The sequence below is a fragment of the Anopheles ziemanni genome, chromosome 3 (assembly GCF_943734765.1).
Source record: "Anopheles ziemanni chromosome 3, idAnoZiCoDA_A2_x.2, whole genome shotgun sequence".
In the NCBI taxonomy this organism is placed as follows: domain Eukaryota; kingdom Metazoa; phylum Arthropoda; class Insecta; order Diptera; family Culicidae; genus Anopheles; species Anopheles ziemanni.
In genome coordinates, this window is record NC_080706.1 from 95,461,798 (window position 1) to 95,478,446 (window position 16,649).

Consider the following 16,649-nt stretch of genomic DNA (forward strand, 5'->3'; position numbering starts at 1 on the left):
AAAAAAGCGCACCCCAAAACCGTTTGGCAAAAGCTAAGCTCGATTTTTATCACTCGGCGACAGACTTCTCGAATTGGCCTTCGACAAGACGGTTCGGGCTGTAACGCATAGCTCAATTTGACGACATCTTTGGGAAGCTGTTTTGGGTGTCGCTTTTCTTTTTTTCCCTGCCGCGCTAAATGGGAGCACGAACAAGCAACAACTTTGGCCGAGCTGACGATTGGCCGTGAACGATCGTTTACGCAAATACGAACGACAACCCGGAGGGCTCTTGCGTGTCGTTCGACTTTCCTGTCCATAGTTTTTTTTTTCTTTCTTTCTAAATAAAAATTCAATCAAAAACTTCATACCGTTCCGTGTCATTGCGGACGGTGTCGAGATGAAACGATATGCATATTGCTTGTTTATTCTCATTTTGACTTAGCTGAACAACGAGTCCTCGAACCAGTCTTGCAAACGACAATGATTTATAGGACACATGTTTGTTGTGTGCCTCTCCATCGATGGCTCTTGAGTGAATGAAAAATGGACCGGTAGCACCAGGTTGAGAGGAGCCGATTTGTGCACAGCACAAACACCACACACAAAAATCGAATCCTGCATCAAATGGATCTGAGCAAATGGTTGCCGGACTTGTTCAAGCACACTCCCAAGGATGGTAATTAATTGATTACACACCAAACCCAATAATTTTCCGTTTTTCTTCATCACGAACCCCGATAACGTGGAGGTGCTGAAGTGAATCTCTGCTTCATCAACGAGCTTGCTTTCCACTCCTTTATCGATGGTGCGTGTGACTGCAATTAATTCAATTGACAAACATCTCTCCCGGAGACTACCGGAGACTCCCTTCACGCGTCACCAGGCGCCTCCATCGTGGTAGGGGGAGCGAACCCCCCCAAACACACTCATTATGCATTAACCTTATCGTATTTGGTCTCCCTTCATAAGGTTTATCGAGATTTCCCGTGATGTAACCGGGAAAATAATGAAAAAAAACGTTGGTCACATATTGTTCAAATGAAACTCAACGCGTACGGAACGGTGAAAACACGTACATTTTATCCTTCTTTTCACACCCTCGATCAACACGCATCATAAAAGAAAAAGCTCGAAAAGCGTGGAAAAATAATAAAAAAACATCTTTTTTATGCATTCCGATCCGGGTGGCGCTCACAGGAAACAATTAAATTTTCTCCTGGATTTCGATTTAATTATCACCCGTAAATCAATGTATCCTGTTTGCTTTCGCGTTTTTGAATTATTGCCAAAAAGAGGTGAAGAAAATGTGTGTAAAAATCGAAAAAACTCTTCAGCTGAGGGAGAGTGTTTTTTTCTCTTGCAGCTCTACTTTCCCGTTTGCTTGAAACTATGGATTAAATAATTTTGTGTTAATATTAAAACTTCGTCTCCTTGAAGCACCTTAAATATGTTCCCGGAATAAGTTTGCGAACAGACATTGTTGCCTCTTTAAAACCGGTTTATCCCGTTGAACCGTGCTCTTTCATTTTTTAATCATTTCCTTCTCGCTTGTTCGTTATTAATTTTAATTTAATCCATTAACGAAACATCCTAGAGCGCACGCACCACTCGCCCCCCCTCCCCGTTTTGTCACCGAAAACTGGGGCAGACGCCAGCGTGAGAGTGCGAGAGTGAAGTAACATGCTTTGTAGTAAGTCCTTTTATATTTTGCAGCCCCCCCGTGGAGCGCCATGTGGCACGCTTCACAGAGCGTACATGGAGCGCACGTGGCTTTCGTTGTTATAATTTGAGCGGTATTTAAAAGAAGACCCAGTTGAAAAAAAAACGGGAGCCGAAAACGCGCCGCGTCAAGCGAGTTTCCACGTAAAACCACATCGACCACCGAGCGCACCGAAGGGAAGGCAAAAAAAAGTAAAATTCAAAATTACCGTTCGCACAAACCAAGCCGCGATGAAAATGGCGCCCGTAACGAATCACCGAAAGAGTATTTCTTTTTCCGCTTTACTCCTTTCCGACGCCATGGGGGTGGCCGCCCCCGATCGGGGATGGCCCCGTTGGTTCGGCAGTCACACAATTTTCCACCGACCCAAGTGATTACGATATTTTACGGGGACACATAATGAAATTTCACTTCACACCGCGCGTCAGTTGGGCGGCCGCCAAAGTGAACAACCACCAGCAGGAGGAGGAGGATGAGATGGGGAGGGAAGGGATAGGTACTCCACTCGGTGTGGTAAAGTAATGAAAAGCTTGGCAAACCAATTTAACAACGATTTCGAATGTGTGGGGAGAGGGAAGATCTCGGGATCGAGCACTTTGCGTAATTTTTAGTATTCCCGCAAGCTTGTGGAAAATAATGGTACCCGGTGGAGGGTCCGCACTAGAAACGGAGGGTGCCGAGATGATAGTAAACACGTTCCGCACGCTCACAACAAGGGAGGCTTTGTTACCTTGACATCACCTTCCGGGCGGAAGCGAGGTGTTGATAAGAGAAGTGGGAGCGTGGGACAATCAACCGTTAACGATGCCTTTTTGCGGAGTGAACACGAGCGAAAGAGATCGCCTCCGGGGGGAGGACAAAATGGAAACAACCCATTCGATGATGAGCGCGCAGTATTTTGGCAAATTTTGGAACCGACTTCGATACACGACACCCTAATTTGCCGGACCGAGCCGAACCGGAGCCCCAAAAATGGCACCAATCCACCAGCTCAACAGAAAGGGAACAAATTTTCGCCCCCAACCAGAACTTACTGCCCGGATTAGGATAATTCTCATTTTAAAGCGTTGCACTTTAGCCCTCAGCCGAACAAAGCGGAAACCAAAATGAGTACAATTTCCCAATTTCCACCCAAAACTGCGTCGAACTCGCGCGCGATAGTGATGTGTATTATATTTTGGTAATTGAATTTTCGTCGCCCTCCGCCGGACCGAAGTTAATTAATCTTTCACAAAGAGCCCAGGTAAAGCTTCCACGAATACGATGCGTCACAAATTACTGGTGATGTCCTCAGCCCAAAAGGGACGTTAAACATGGAAATTGTTTCCATAGAAGGAAACTAATTTCGAGCAATAAGGCTTACATGCCAGATATTACATACATACAATGGATGAAAGGACGTCATTGCGGATTAAAAATGTCAAACATTATGTTATTTAAATTGTCTAATGATCCTGAACGAAAATAGTTTTTTTTTAAATACGAAAAGAATTTTTCAACAACAGTTGGAAATGTAATATAAATAGGCAAAAAAGAGGTTAAATTTAAATGTAAATAATTTGACTGTTCATCAATTTTTCACAAAACTGTGTAGTGTACATACTAAAGTCAATGGAAAAGAGGTCGCAGCATACCATGCAATGAAAGAAAAACCGTGGAAACTTTTTTGACAGTTGGTTGAAATTTTGTTTACCTCTCACGAGCAGCCAGGAATGTGAGGTAAAACTGCAAATTCAAATTTGGTATGTTTCATCAATAGAACAAGGAATTGAGGCGTTCGAAATAAGTTCTGGAGGAAGGCTCCATATAAGGCAGACTTAATTTCGGCAATCATGGCGAGCAAAAGGATCCATATCCCATGATTTCACACAGAAGAGCAGTTTCTATCCACGAGACCATGGATACTGTGATCTAGAATTAACAATTACCTATTTCGCGAAGATTTTAGCGGAGATCTCCCACAACTATGCTAGAAACTTTTGTAAACACTTTTTCAATCAACTGTCACAACAATGGTGGAGCAAAAAATAGCTATGAACCGACCTGTCTTTTGATTGATCTTGGTACATAGTAATATAGCTATAAGTAGACATACTAATATAGCAATTGTATGTTAAATATCGTAAACCAACGCAAGCTATGCATTAGTATGTAAAAAGGAAAACGCCAGCTTGCAAGGAAGTTCAGTCTTAACTTATAAAGAGGCGAAAGAAGCCACACGGCCCAAAGCCTCTATAAACTATACTTACTACTACTACTCAGTCTTGTCTTCCAACCAGAAAACATCTTAATAACATATAGTATCCCCACTACAACTACTACAAGAAAAACGATGAGAAAATCAAATTTAACATATGAAAATATGTTCCCTTTTGACGAAATGGCTAAATTTCGTACTATTTCACAACCAAAAAACGAATAGTACAATGGAACATTTCAATTATTCACTGAATACATTTTTCTCATTGTGTCTGAAGTGCTGCACAAAATCCCGAAAACCCTCGAACCGACCCCAACATACACGGCTTTTGCTTCACTTACGCACGCCAGAGCATTGATTCTACAATTCCACCCCCCTCCCCCTGCCGAGAGTGTATTCATTTCGCTACAGAAACATGTCTGAATCGCTTTTCCAACCGGTATCTTCATGGCTGGACGAAACCCGAATCCCTTTTTCCCCACCATTTGCCCCGGTTTCGATGGATTCTTTTTCCACCCACTTCTTTTACATTTCCACTCAACAACCCCTTTATGTGGGGGCGAGGGAGGGGCATCTAATGAAAACGATAAATTCAGAACTAACAACCGAAAACCGAACCGGTGGAAAGTGCCAACGGAACCCCGGCTCGCTGGCCGCCCGGGGGAAAACTTGCACCGTGGAAACCGTGCGAGCCAAAAATTCATTGCTATGCTCCGCATGAACGGCGCTTTGGTGCTTGTAAAATGAGCGATTTGCGTTAACCTTCTGTCAAAATATTCTTATCACATAGAAACCCACCCCCCTCGCTCTTGGGGAAATTGGAAGGCTGTTCTCGTCCGTGGTTGTTCGCTTTTTTTTGCCGCTTTCCCTTTAGTGCGACCAACGGATTAGCAGTCGGAAAATGGAACACCAGGACACGAGGTGCGCAGTTGAATGATTTAAAACCCCCGGTTGCGCCAGTTGCGAGAAAGGAGTAAAAGGCGAGCCCAAAGTTGCCAAAGGAAAAACCCTCGCTCCCAGAGATTTGCCAGGCGGCGAAATCAAACCGAAAATCCATAACAAAACCCGAACCGCCCGGTCACGGCATCCAATTGAAATGCATCAAAACGTTGCGGGCCGTGTGGGTGTAAAAACAGTTGCAACAATCTGCAATAAATTCCGCGCCGAATGGTATTTCTTTGACACACACACACACACACACCCATACACATTCCGGTAGTTAGTCGGCGTCGTGTTTCCGGCGCTCGGAAAACTCCTCGAACCATAAATAAAAACGCCGTTCCGTCCGCGGGGTCCTTTCGCTGCATATCAAAAGCCAACGATGGCCATGGATGCAATGTGTGCAGCCTGCAGGACGTGTGGGCGCTATCATTCCGACTCTAATTCTTTACACCGTCCTCTAGCTCGGTGCCTTTCGCATTTTCCCACCACTTTTTTTCTCTTCCACAATGATTTCAGCTACGATTTCAGCCGTGCCTTTCTCCGACGCTTTTTTTTGGGCGGCGCCATTGTTGTTCATTACAATTTTTGTGTGTGCCGCCTCAGAAACAGACACACGGACATTGCAAACCCCGAGCAGTCGCATGCAAATGCGCCAAAAAAACGAGCTCGATTTTCCGAGGACAAAACATCATCACGGCTGCGGCAGACAAACACGGCGAAGGCGAGGCGTTCAAGCCGTCGCCCACAATACGCCCCACAGCTCAGTCATTTTCCATTTTCATTCACGCTCCACAATTGCACCGGCCATGGGGAGGGTTTTTCCCGGTGCTCTGAGGGGGGAAGCGGGGAGAAAAGAAAATAGATCATGCGGTGGCACAAGGGGACGACCGTGTTCCGGCAGGGAGGCTGGAGTTAAGTTGATGCGAAAAGTTTGCTGCCCTTGTATCAACCATACTTTTCTTCACCCCTCTCTCTCCCTTTCCCTCACGCCTTTCGCTTGCAGAGATAGTGAGGCGGTCTCGGTCCGTAGGCGGATTTGCATTCACCAGATTGTATTGCTGCACCACGGATAAAGTCAATCCGACCACGGGCTTTTTCGGTCGATCCATGCATCTCAGCAAACGTTGAGAGCCATCTCCTTCCCCCATTTTCCGACCGGTCCCGGAATGCCGGATGCCGGAAAATATTGAACCACAGAAAAAAAAGGCAGAGAAGGAAGGAAAAACCCAACCACACCTCGGAAACTCGGAGCGGCCTGACTGCACCGTATAAATTGCACTCGTCGTTGGCCATTGGCACTTGCTGTCGGTAACAGTTGGTTTTAATATTTATTCCTTGTTTTGGGGAGCGCGGGGAGGGGGGGGGGAAGGCACTCCGTCATGCACCAACTCTAATCTGTACAACGATGTAACAACATCCCCCCGCTCGCCACTCCAAGAGGCAATTTTATTTATCCCCCTCCGGGAGTGAAAAACCCCTTACTTCCGGTCAACCCCGGAAGTGGATGGAAAGGTGGAATTTACTTTACATAAAATTAAGTCGAAACGTTTGGTAGTCGGTAAAGGTTTTGAATGCATTAGTTCATCTTTCCTTCCAAAAAATAATTTATATTCCATTTGATACGAGACTCTTTTTTAAGGGTGACAAAAGTAACTTCCACTGATCGCTTCATATCCGCCTCTAGGTTTTCTAATGTTTTTATTTCATTCCATCGTCTCACCGAACTGTTGGAAGTTGAAATTGATGTGGGACTTGACTTCATGCGCCACAGAACTTGTAGGATGTAACCCCATGGCCCTGGACTTGGCAGGTATTACATAAGGGTAGGTTTTATCGCCCATTATCTCGCACCACAGTCAACACACACTCGCTTACTGGTAGCAGTAGAACGACGTGGGGCTGTTGGTCGTAATCCAGTCGAGGTACTCGGTGACCCGCGTATTGACGCTCGGCCGCTCGGTGGCGCAGGCGAATCCGAAGCTCACGATGCCCACGTTGTACAGCAGGCCGGTGGAGGGATTGGTGTAGAACAGTGGACCGCCCGAATCGGCCTGGAGTGGAGGAGAAACAAAACGGGATAAAGATGCGATCGAAGCTCGAAGGGATTCGGAAAAGGAAAACCCACGTCTCCCCGGAGGGGTGAACGTTTGGGAGTAGCTGCTAATCTCTCCACTGGGAGGTGGAATTCTTTGCGCGGGAAGAAAAACCTACACCCACCTGACAAGTGTCCCGCGTCGGTGTAAAGGTGCAAAGCTGCTGATATGGGACCGTTGTCGGCAGTCGCCGGGAGCAATCGGAGTTCGCGATAACGTTAAGTTGCACCTTGTTGAGCGCGGAAGCCCGAGGCCCGCCGTAGTCCAGGTCACCCCAGCCGGTCGCCTCGACCGTGGCCCCAGCGAAGGTCTCGGTCGTGTAGCGCCATGGGAGGCAGACCGGACCGACTCCCGGGTTGTACTGGATCGACTGCTGGGTTCGAACGAGCGCGATATCGTTCGCCACCGGTTTGGTCGTGAACCCCGTGTGGCTGAGGAACTGCGCCAAGACGTAGGCCCGGGCGTAGGCGGTTTCCGTCTCCGACTGGATGTTGTGATCGCCGACCTTCAGCGCCGTGTCGTTGATGGAACGCAGCAGCAAACAGTGGGCCGCCGTGAGGGCGTAATTATTCGTCACTGTTTTGTTTTCGTGACCGGAAGCAAAACGTTACTCACTGCAGCACAACTTTTAATACTACCCGTAGGCGACTTACCGATGGTGGCGCCACAGAAGACCGATTTCGACGCGATATCAGTCAGCGCAGCCATCATGGGGAACTCGTTGACGGCCGTCTCGACTCCGTTCACGATCCGTTGCTAGGGTAACAAAGCATGTCAAAGGTGTCACACGTCAAACGCACCACTGAATACCACGGGAGGAAGTTAGTTACCGTCTTCTTGCGTCCACACTCGCAGCTTTGCGCCGGGATGCTTAGGTTGCACAGGAACTTGCCGCCCGTGCTGGTCGCGACCGACGTCAGCTGGATCGTCATCTGATTGGCGTCCGATTTCTCCTGCAGCTGGCCGGCCCCGCAGTAGGTGTACCCATCGGAGACGTCCATCCGGCCGGTGCGGGACACTTTGAACGAGTCCAACCGGCAGTTGGTGCTCTGCGAATTACCGAAACAAAGTAGGCCTCTCTACATTTACGTCCATCTAAAACATTTACGAGTTATATCAGGCACCTGAGTTTCAAAAATATTGGGGTCTCCTAGGACTCCTTAAGTTGTAACTATTTGGAACTGCAGGTTACCACAAGTTTTTTTGTGGAACGCAATTGCCAGGAAATACAAGAATGAAAGTGATATTGCTATGCGTAACTGCTACTATATCTCTCTATAGTAATTATGCTATTAGTGGTCATTGTATGATAGCGATGCCTATCTCAACATAAGTTGTCAAAAGGGGACAACTAGTTCTTGGGGAATACTAAAAGGGAAACTAGCTCTTGTTTACTTTTTGTATGGGATTTTGACAGCCAGCGTCGAAAAAGGTTTCGTTATCTCAGAATTACCACAGTATAACTTGTAGGTGAAACCATTTGTGATGTACTGTTTTTTGCTCGTTGTTTTTAGGGGAAATTAAAAAAAAATGGTTCATGCTATTCAAAGCCCCCTTCCCAGAATTTCCCGATTCCCTAGTCACTTACGCTTGGAATTTGAAACGTGGGACAATCGAGCGCGACCCGATATCCGTACGGTGCCCGAATGACGTACGTGCACTGCACGTTGGGCGGATAGTTGCTCGGATAGCGGGGCGAGATAAGCTGGTACACCGAGCCGAACTTCATGTTGAGCGTGAACGAGCACTGGCCTTGCACTTGGCGCACGGAACCGCCAGCCACCCACAGCAACCCGACCGGCAGCAGCAAATTAAACCACATTGTTCTAGGCCCGCTCCAAAACACACACCAAAAAAAAGTACTGAACCCGGGTCTTCCGCACCGCAAGCAACGCCACGCCGTACTGTCGCTGCGACCGCCGCACTTTGCATACTTAAATACATTCGATTTTGGCGGCCCGAACAAGTGCGTCGACAATGGTTCTGCACCTCCGTCCACCTGACCGGACGGCTTGGGCTGATTGGACGCCAGCGCCAGCAGACGGCGGAACGTGAAAAAGCGCTCCCAAACCGAGCCACGGCCAGCCGGGAAAGCAGGAAACATAAATAATGGCCATTTGGCTCGCATTGGCCGAAAGAGTGGAGCAAGTTCCAGCAACGGAAAAAGGGAGGGAAAAGATCAGGAAAAACAGGTTTCCGTCCACCGGTTTGCCGAAAAATGAACCGCTACTGCAACACTTTCGCGAGGTGGTTTTTTGATTAGTTTTTGATTGACGTCGTCGAAAATGGAACCCCGAGTTATCAACCCGAGCCCAAAGTGGCTAACGCACCACGCCAGGCCACGCCACGGCGTTGCCGATTAGGGGTTTTTTTGTTCGGGTTGGGCTGGCGAAAATGTGTCACAAATTTTCCGGTCAATCGTTCAACAACAACCGAAGCACCCTCAGAGGTCGGGCCAAGCTGGGTCATACACATCCGCCTACAGAACTCATCGGGGTTTTCCGGGAATCGGGTTTGCCGAACTTCCGACCACTAGAAAACTGGCGTACCTAACTAACCAGGTGTGTTAGTTGCTTTTGTAGGGCGTTAAAAACTTTTCCGTGCGGTAGATGATCGCACAAATTAATGGATTCCCGTCCGGTTCCCGCTTGCGGGATTCGTGAAAACCGGAAGTTTCCCGTTACGGCTGAGGGAGAGAAATTTTCCAACGTTTTCATTTTGTTTTATTTTTAGTTCAATAAAACCAATCTGGTGTAGTTTTTGCCGTTTCCCTACCTGAAGGAGTACTTTTCCGGACACTTCCGGCGGGAATCATTTGAAGCGGAGTTTTTTTCCCCCCTCTAGGATGCCATTGTTTTTTTTTTTTTGGCAAAGCCCAAACAATAGGCATTTGCCTGGCGGACGGGCAGGCGAGGAATCAATGAAGCGAAAAACGGTTTCATAAACCATGACCACGAAATAACCGCGTGTGAGTTTTATTGCGCCATCATTTACACCCCGATGAGCTCGTTGAAAACAATGCCCACCACACGCGCCACTCATACACACACACAGATATATTCACACCAAATCCTACATCATTTTCGGAGCCGGCTATCAGCAAACAGCATTTTAAAACTATTAATTCATGTTTGAGGTTATGGATGCATCGTTCCGTGCTGCCGAGAAGTGGAGTTGGAAAAATATAAACCAAACGGAATAAATTAAAATCGGTTACGCTGTCCTACCTCGGGATCTCATTTTTAGATGCGCCATTCCCTCCACCCTACACCCATCCCTTCCCCACCGTTTTGTTTATTACACACATTCAATTAAATTCAATATTTGGCCGGCTAATGGTCCATCCTGCTGACGTATTGCATTTTCCTCGAACGGCAACGAAGAGGGCAGGGGTGGGGGAATTTGTGTGAATTTAGTTGTGCGTAAAATTAAATTTTTGTCAACCGATTTCATTCTTACGATACGATGCAGCATTTGCTAGCAACAATCTCATTTACAAACCATTCGTTTTTACAATCATCCGGTGATCCGTTTCGTTTTTTTGATTTTTTTACCTTGTTTTGCTCGCCCATTCTTTTCAATTAAACGACTCTGGAATCCCTTCCCATGGTCCAATTGGTTTACGGCATTTAAATGATCTGAAAATTAAGGGTCTTTCGGATAGGAAACGGAACCACCATGCGGCCGGGTTTCACGCATTTTGTTTCGACTGAAATCGTTGCTCCAAAGCTACAAAGCTCCTTCAGGGTACGAGTAAATTATTTTGATATTTTTTATTTCAGATAAAATCCAACACGCCCGAAGAACAGGAGGAGAGAAAAAGCGTGAAGATAATTTCGGGACGGAGCCACCATTTGGTTGTCTCGTAAAACCTTCAACCGTACGGGCGAGCGGTGGCCCCATTCCATGGGGATGATATGCAAAAACTGGCTTCCTTATCTGTTTACGAACATGTAGCTTTTCGCACACCATTTCCATCCCCGATTACCGGAATTCACCCGACCAGTTCCCGGAGCGAAAGAAAGGAAGATTATGATTAGACTTATGGAGGTGTTGATAGTCCGTATATGGTCTAAGATACGGATCACTATCATTGAAAAGGGAAAGGGCCTAAAGTTTGATAAATTTTATTTCAACCCAACCACTTCAACCCACCAACAATATCCGGGTTGCTTGGACCATTTCGCCAACACACTTTTACCGTAAACTAGTCGAGAAAACTATGCTAAACCATAAACACTCCGTTTTTGTGGGAGTTTTCCTCTCGAACGCAAGGTTGGGTGCCATCATTTGTATTCCTTTATTTACCGACGTAATTTGTAGCGACGATGTTTTCCCACCCATCCGTTTCCAAGGGTGGCGTTTTGTTTGGGAAAGCATTCGAAACTTTTCGCACCAAACCAAATGAAAATTCGCACATCAACGTTCAAATAAAAATCTCATTCGCCATCATTTTGTTTCGTCTTGTTTTTTTTTCAACTTTTATTTTTATTTTATCTTTATGATTGCACGCAGGCGTCCTTCCCTCCCTCCACCGCAGGCTCCACCGAAAAACGCAATGTTGACCCATGTCAACACAAAACTGGAGTAAACATTTACCTCCACCTCCACCGGCTTCAGCTTCACCACCCCCCGGTCATCATCATCTGGTTTCGCTTATCTGGTTATCTTTTCTTCACCCCAAGCAAACCCAGGAACGACGACGGATCCCGTGCGTTTATTTTTGGTTTTTTCTCCTTCCTCGAAGGGATCCACTATAAACGCAAAAGAAATTATCCCGAGTGCTTCAGTAGCGAAACGGTTTCCTTACCTTCCACAGAGCCAGTCGGAACTCATTTGATTAGTCCGCAGGACAGAGACCGAAAGCGTGCGCTTCCGGCTCGGGGAGTGTGTAATTTGTGCGAGAAGGGAAACACGGAAAGGCACGGGACGGGAGACTCAGTGATCAGTGAAATCGGACCAAATTAAGAAGAGACTACTAAGTGCATGCTAGAAATTCATTTCACTTCCGCGATTCGTTATTGTGCGAACGGGCAAAAGGGAGAAAAAAAAACACCCTCCTTACACGTGCTCGCGTGTGCTGAATGGGGGGAGAAGGAAAATATCACTTCGCGCAGTGAAAGATAGAATTTAAAAAAGGGAAAAATTAATAAACCGGAAGCTACCTAAACCCGGACCCGGCGGGTGCAGCAACATTTCGGATAAAACAACGTCGAACTCGGTGCGAAAGAACCGAGGAGGAAGGACGACCGGAAAACGGAATAAAAATGAGAGAGCCGAAAATAAAATTTTCTCTCGGTAAATGCTGCCTCGGAAGCGGAACCGGAATCCGCCCGAAAGATCCGCCCGGTTTTCGGGTGCCGTATCATAATTAAATATCATTTCCTGGCGATCGGTAAATTGAGGGCCATTCAGGCGATAAAAAGAAAGAACCTTCCCCTGCCGACGAGAATAAAACCACATAAAAAGCTTTCCTCCCGTGTAGAATTAACCAACGGATGCTAATGAGATGGTTTGTCGGGTGCTGATTGTCTGCAAGTATTTATGGCACACTTCCTTTCCGTTGCGCATACTTTAATAACCGAGCTCGACGGAGTAAATGTCGTAAACGAATAAGATCAAGAATCAACAAGACCACACGAGATTCGAGGAACCCGAACCTTTTCGTAAGCAAGATATTTGAGCTGTGTTCTTCCCTCTCCCTTAGGCACGGTTGTGTTGCTTGTTTGCACTACACTTACCCCGGCACTGATTGTCCAAGCTCAGTACGGCGGCTGTGACTACTCAATCGATGTTGCTAGTGGTCAGACGTACTCAATCTACTCACCCTACTACAGTGGCTTTTACCCGGCGTATACCCAATGCCGTTGGACTTTGAACACGACTCCGGGATCTCGTATTGCCCTGTATTGCAGTGACATTTCACTTCCCACGGTAAGACCCTCACCTCCGGAGCTGCATTCCGGAAGCCTCTCATAACCTTCTTGGTTGATTTTTCAGAGTACCGGCTGTAGCACTGATAAACTGATTATCTCCACGGGTGGACAAAGTAATCTCAGCGATGGAAACACCTATTGCGGTGCCGGTGTTCTCAACACGGAATCATCATCCAACAAGATGGTGGTCGCCTTGCAAGTCCCCGGCGCAACATACGGCGGACGCTTCTACTGTACGGCCACAAAAATCGATTGCCAGTGTGGCATGCGTAAGAAGGTAAGAGGACTAGGACATTGAAAGGCCAACCACCAAATCCTATATCTTTGTTTCCTTTTCTTTTCGTCCTTCTCGAAATCCAAAGAAAAAGATCGTTAATGGAGAGGAAACGTTGGTTAACGAGTTCCCCATGATGGCCGCCCTCGTCGATGGCTCGAGTGGAGAGGGCATATTTTGTGGTGCTACGATCGGTAAGCAAATCCACCCCGCGGCACAAGGCCACTCGTGTTGTAACTCTTTTCCATCGTCTAAATTGTTTCAGTTACGAACTATCACGCCATTACGGCAGCGCACTGTTTCATGGCACGATCGATCGGAAGTCTAGCCTTGCTGGTGGGTGAACACGACATCACCACCGGTACAGATTCTCCCTACACGGCCCTGCTGCTGCTTGCGTCGGTGAAGATCCACGAGAGCTACAACCCAACGGCCAGAACCAACGACATTGCGATCGTTCGAACACGCACCGAAATCATCTTCAACGCCGGTGTCGGCCCAGCCTGTCTGCCGTTGAAATTTGCCGGAGCCTCATTCGTCGGCATTACGCTGGAAGCCGTGGGATGGGGAACTCTGGACTATGGTGCCCCCAAATCGAACGTTCCGATGAAGGTCGGGTTGGGTGTGGTTGCCCCAGCACAGTGTACTGCCGTTTACCCCAATTTCTCGACCACACAGCAGCTGTGTGTACTCACCGCTAGCAAGGACACCTGCCAGAGCGACTCGGGAGGCCCACTGTTCTACACAGATGCGTACAACCAGCGTGTCTATCTGCTCGGTACGATCGGGTATGGAATCGCGTGCGCCGCCGGTAACCCCAGCGTCAATACCAACGTTCTCAACTACATGCAGTGGATCATGAACAACACAAGCGAATGGAACTACTGTTATCAATAAAATGCTACCCACATGTGAGCGCTGTTATTTGACGCAATACGATACTTCGGGTGTTTTTTGTCGAATCCAGTTCAGGTACGAGGTGATGCGTGTGCCTACGGATGGCGAAGCCGCGCCACATGCTGACCCATAGCTGATGATCCCGATCGTGTAAACCCGCTGGCTACCGCGCAGGTACAGTGGACCGCCGGAATCGTACTGACACGAGTCGCGGCCAGCGGTGAAGGTGCATATTTTCTGCCCATTGATGTACGGTGCGTTGCAGGTACCGCTCGGTACAACGTTGAGGGTTGCCTTCCGCAGCACCGTACTCATCGGTCCACCGAAGCTTGTCGTTCCCCAGCCGACGACATCGATCAAAAGACTACCGAAGTCGTATGAGTTGTACAAGAAGGGTAGACACACCGGTCCTACTGCACGGTTGAAATCGATTTCAGCTGTCGTTTTGAGGATCGAGATATCGTTGTCCCGGTTCTGCTCGTTGTATGACTCATGGGTAATGATCTGTTCGATGTTGTAGATCGCGGAGTAGGGCGTCTCGAGTCCAGTACGATAGTCATGATCACCTACGAGGGCCTGCACACGACTTACGCCCGGAATGGTTTGCGTACAGTGCGCAGCGGTCAGAACGTACCGGGAACTAACTGAAATGAGAGATAAAGTAAATTCAATTACAAACACTTCAGTAATGGGACAGCTAGAAGGGAAACTCACTGATAACACCACCACAAAATACGTTCACCGTCAACGGATCAAGTAGACCCACCATCGAGGAGAACTCATTGATGGATGCCTCCGAACCTCCAACGACCTTCGGCAGCTTAGACCAGCCACAATCGCAAGCTTGCGGTTGCACCACCAGCCGGCACGTAAACGAACCGGAACTGGTGGAACTTGCCGAAATGTACGAAATGGTCAATTTGTTAAACAGCGACTGTCGACTGACAGTCCCCTTGCCGCAGAAATATTCACTCCCAACCGGTGACGTGAACCCCTCGGTGGAAATGTACAGAAACTCCGTTGTGCAACCGCTTGTGGTGCCCATGTTTAGAGTACATGATGCCTGTATCGTGTACCCGGGTGGAGCACGAATCACGAACCGGCACGAGCTTCCGGCAGGATAGTTGGACGGGAAGAAGGGAGAGTTGAGTGTCACATCTGCGATGTTGGTCAACTGAAACTGGCGATCACACGAATCAAACCAATCTGCACGCGTCGGCAACGCCACAAACAGAACAACTACGACCAGCAGCACGCACTTCATGTTGCATACTGTTTACAGTTTCTTGCCACAACTTAACGAAATGGCAAACCTGAAAAAGGGTTACAATAGACTAATTCATTCATTTTTGCACACCAACTGTGTAAATATGGCGACCGTACCAAGTCACTCGATTATGTGTGAGAACGAATATTTCATCTACTCCTCGTAAACAACTTTTGAATAGTCTCCTTATTGTTCAACTTGGAATTTCATAACGTTATAATAGTACGCTATTTATAGTCCACGTTTTTCGTGTGTCAACGAACAGCAATTATTTAAATTTATCCCGCGTGTACGTACCACAGTATATTGCAATATTCCATGTTTCCATGAATCCAATCAACTTTCTACAAACTTAAAGAAAGGAAAATATTTAATTGTTTTTAGTTGATCATTTGAGGTATCTATTGTTCATTACGGCCTAGGCGGTGCAAAATGAGTAAAAAATTGACTATTTAGAATTAATTTGAATTTGTTTGATGCTTGTTCAACTAACAACCTTGGTTATTTTAAAGCAGGCAACGCTGCCGTCAGTTTCGTTCAATGAGAGATGGGAACATCAGATCTCTAAAAAGATTCGAATCTTTTGATCAAATCCATACGGAAATCCGAATCCCAATCCAGTCACAAGATGATAAAAAAAATCAATACCGGTCTAAAAATTGTTTATCCCATTCTGAATCCCCATCAAACAACCACTGATAACTTGCTCCGGCAAAAATGTAAATCGGTTTCTGCCATGAATCATTGCCACTCCGTGGGATAAGCATAATGGTAAAGCACCTCAGATAATCGACATTTTACTGTATTCTTTATATAAAAATATGTAATTGAATTCCTCTCAAATCTAAGTTAAATCTCGTTCTCTCTTTGGGTCAAATCTGATTCAAATCCCAAATAGGATTCAATCCTTTTACAATCCGTCAACCGATCACCATCACCAGCACTAGTTCTGTGTCCCGTCGAATCGTAAACAAACCCTTTGGATTTCTATTAGCAAACAAGCGCGATTTCATCAAATTTCGATCAAAATGGGCGACCGATACAACATTCACAGTCAACTGGAGCATTTGCAGAGCAAATATATCGGTACGGGACATGCAGACACCACGAAATACGAGTGGCTGACGAATCAACACCGGGACTCGCTGGCCAGCTACCTCGGACATTGTGATATGCTCAGCTATTTCGCGGTTGCCGAAAACGAATCCAAGGCCCGTATCAGATTCAACATAATGGAAAAGATGCTGCAGCCATGTGGACCACCTCCAGAGAAACCGGAAGATTAGAATTTGATCCTCTCCTTGTAAGCTCAATAAACAGCACCACAATTGGACTTGT

General features: G+C 46.9%; 4 protein-coding genes across 4 annotated transcripts; 2 read left to right on the forward strand and 2 right to left on the reverse strand.

The window, feature by feature from the left end:
* Positions 1 to 6,715: 6,715 nt before the first annotated feature.
* LOC131285930 (venom serine protease-like) lies at positions 6,716 to 8,759 on the reverse strand. The gene is made up of 5 exons (XM_058314782.1): positions 8,526 to 8,759; positions 7,768 to 7,986; positions 7,591 to 7,693; positions 7,062 to 7,513; positions 6,716 to 6,895 (listed from the first exon to the last, which is right to left on the reverse strand). Exons 1-5 carry the CDS (start codon positions 8,757 to 8,759, stop codon positions 6,716 to 6,718), a joined length of 1,188 nt encoding a protein of 395 aa, XP_058170765.1.
* A 572-nt stretch (positions 8,760 to 9,331) lies between these two features.
* On the forward strand, positions 9,332 to 14,044 carry LOC131285931 (venom serine protease-like). Its single transcript, XM_058314784.1, has 5 exons — positions 9,332 to 9,386; positions 12,645 to 12,871; positions 12,938 to 13,150; positions 13,236 to 13,341; positions 13,413 to 14,044. The coding sequence occupies exons 1-5, from the start codon at positions 9,332 to 9,334 to the stop codon at positions 14,042 to 14,044; spliced, it is 1,233 nt and encodes a 410-aa protein (XP_058170767.1).
* Positions 14,045 to 14,068: 24 nt separating this feature from the next.
* LOC131285932 (venom serine protease-like) lies at positions 14,069 to 15,308 on the reverse strand. The gene is made up of 2 exons (XM_058314785.1): positions 14,759 to 15,308; positions 14,069 to 14,688 (listed from the first exon to the last, which is right to left on the reverse strand). Exons 1-2 carry the CDS (start codon positions 15,306 to 15,308, stop codon positions 14,069 to 14,071), a joined length of 1,170 nt encoding a protein of 389 aa, XP_058170768.1.
* Positions 15,309 to 16,276: 968 nt separating this feature from the next.
* Positions 16,277 to 16,649, forward strand: LOC131286728 (splicing factor 3B subunit 5). The gene has a single exon (XM_058315722.1). The coding sequence runs from the start codon at positions 16,340 to 16,342 to the stop codon at positions 16,595 to 16,597; it is 258 nt and encodes an 85-aa protein (XP_058171705.1). The 5' UTR covers positions 16,277 to 16,339; the 3' UTR covers positions 16,598 to 16,649.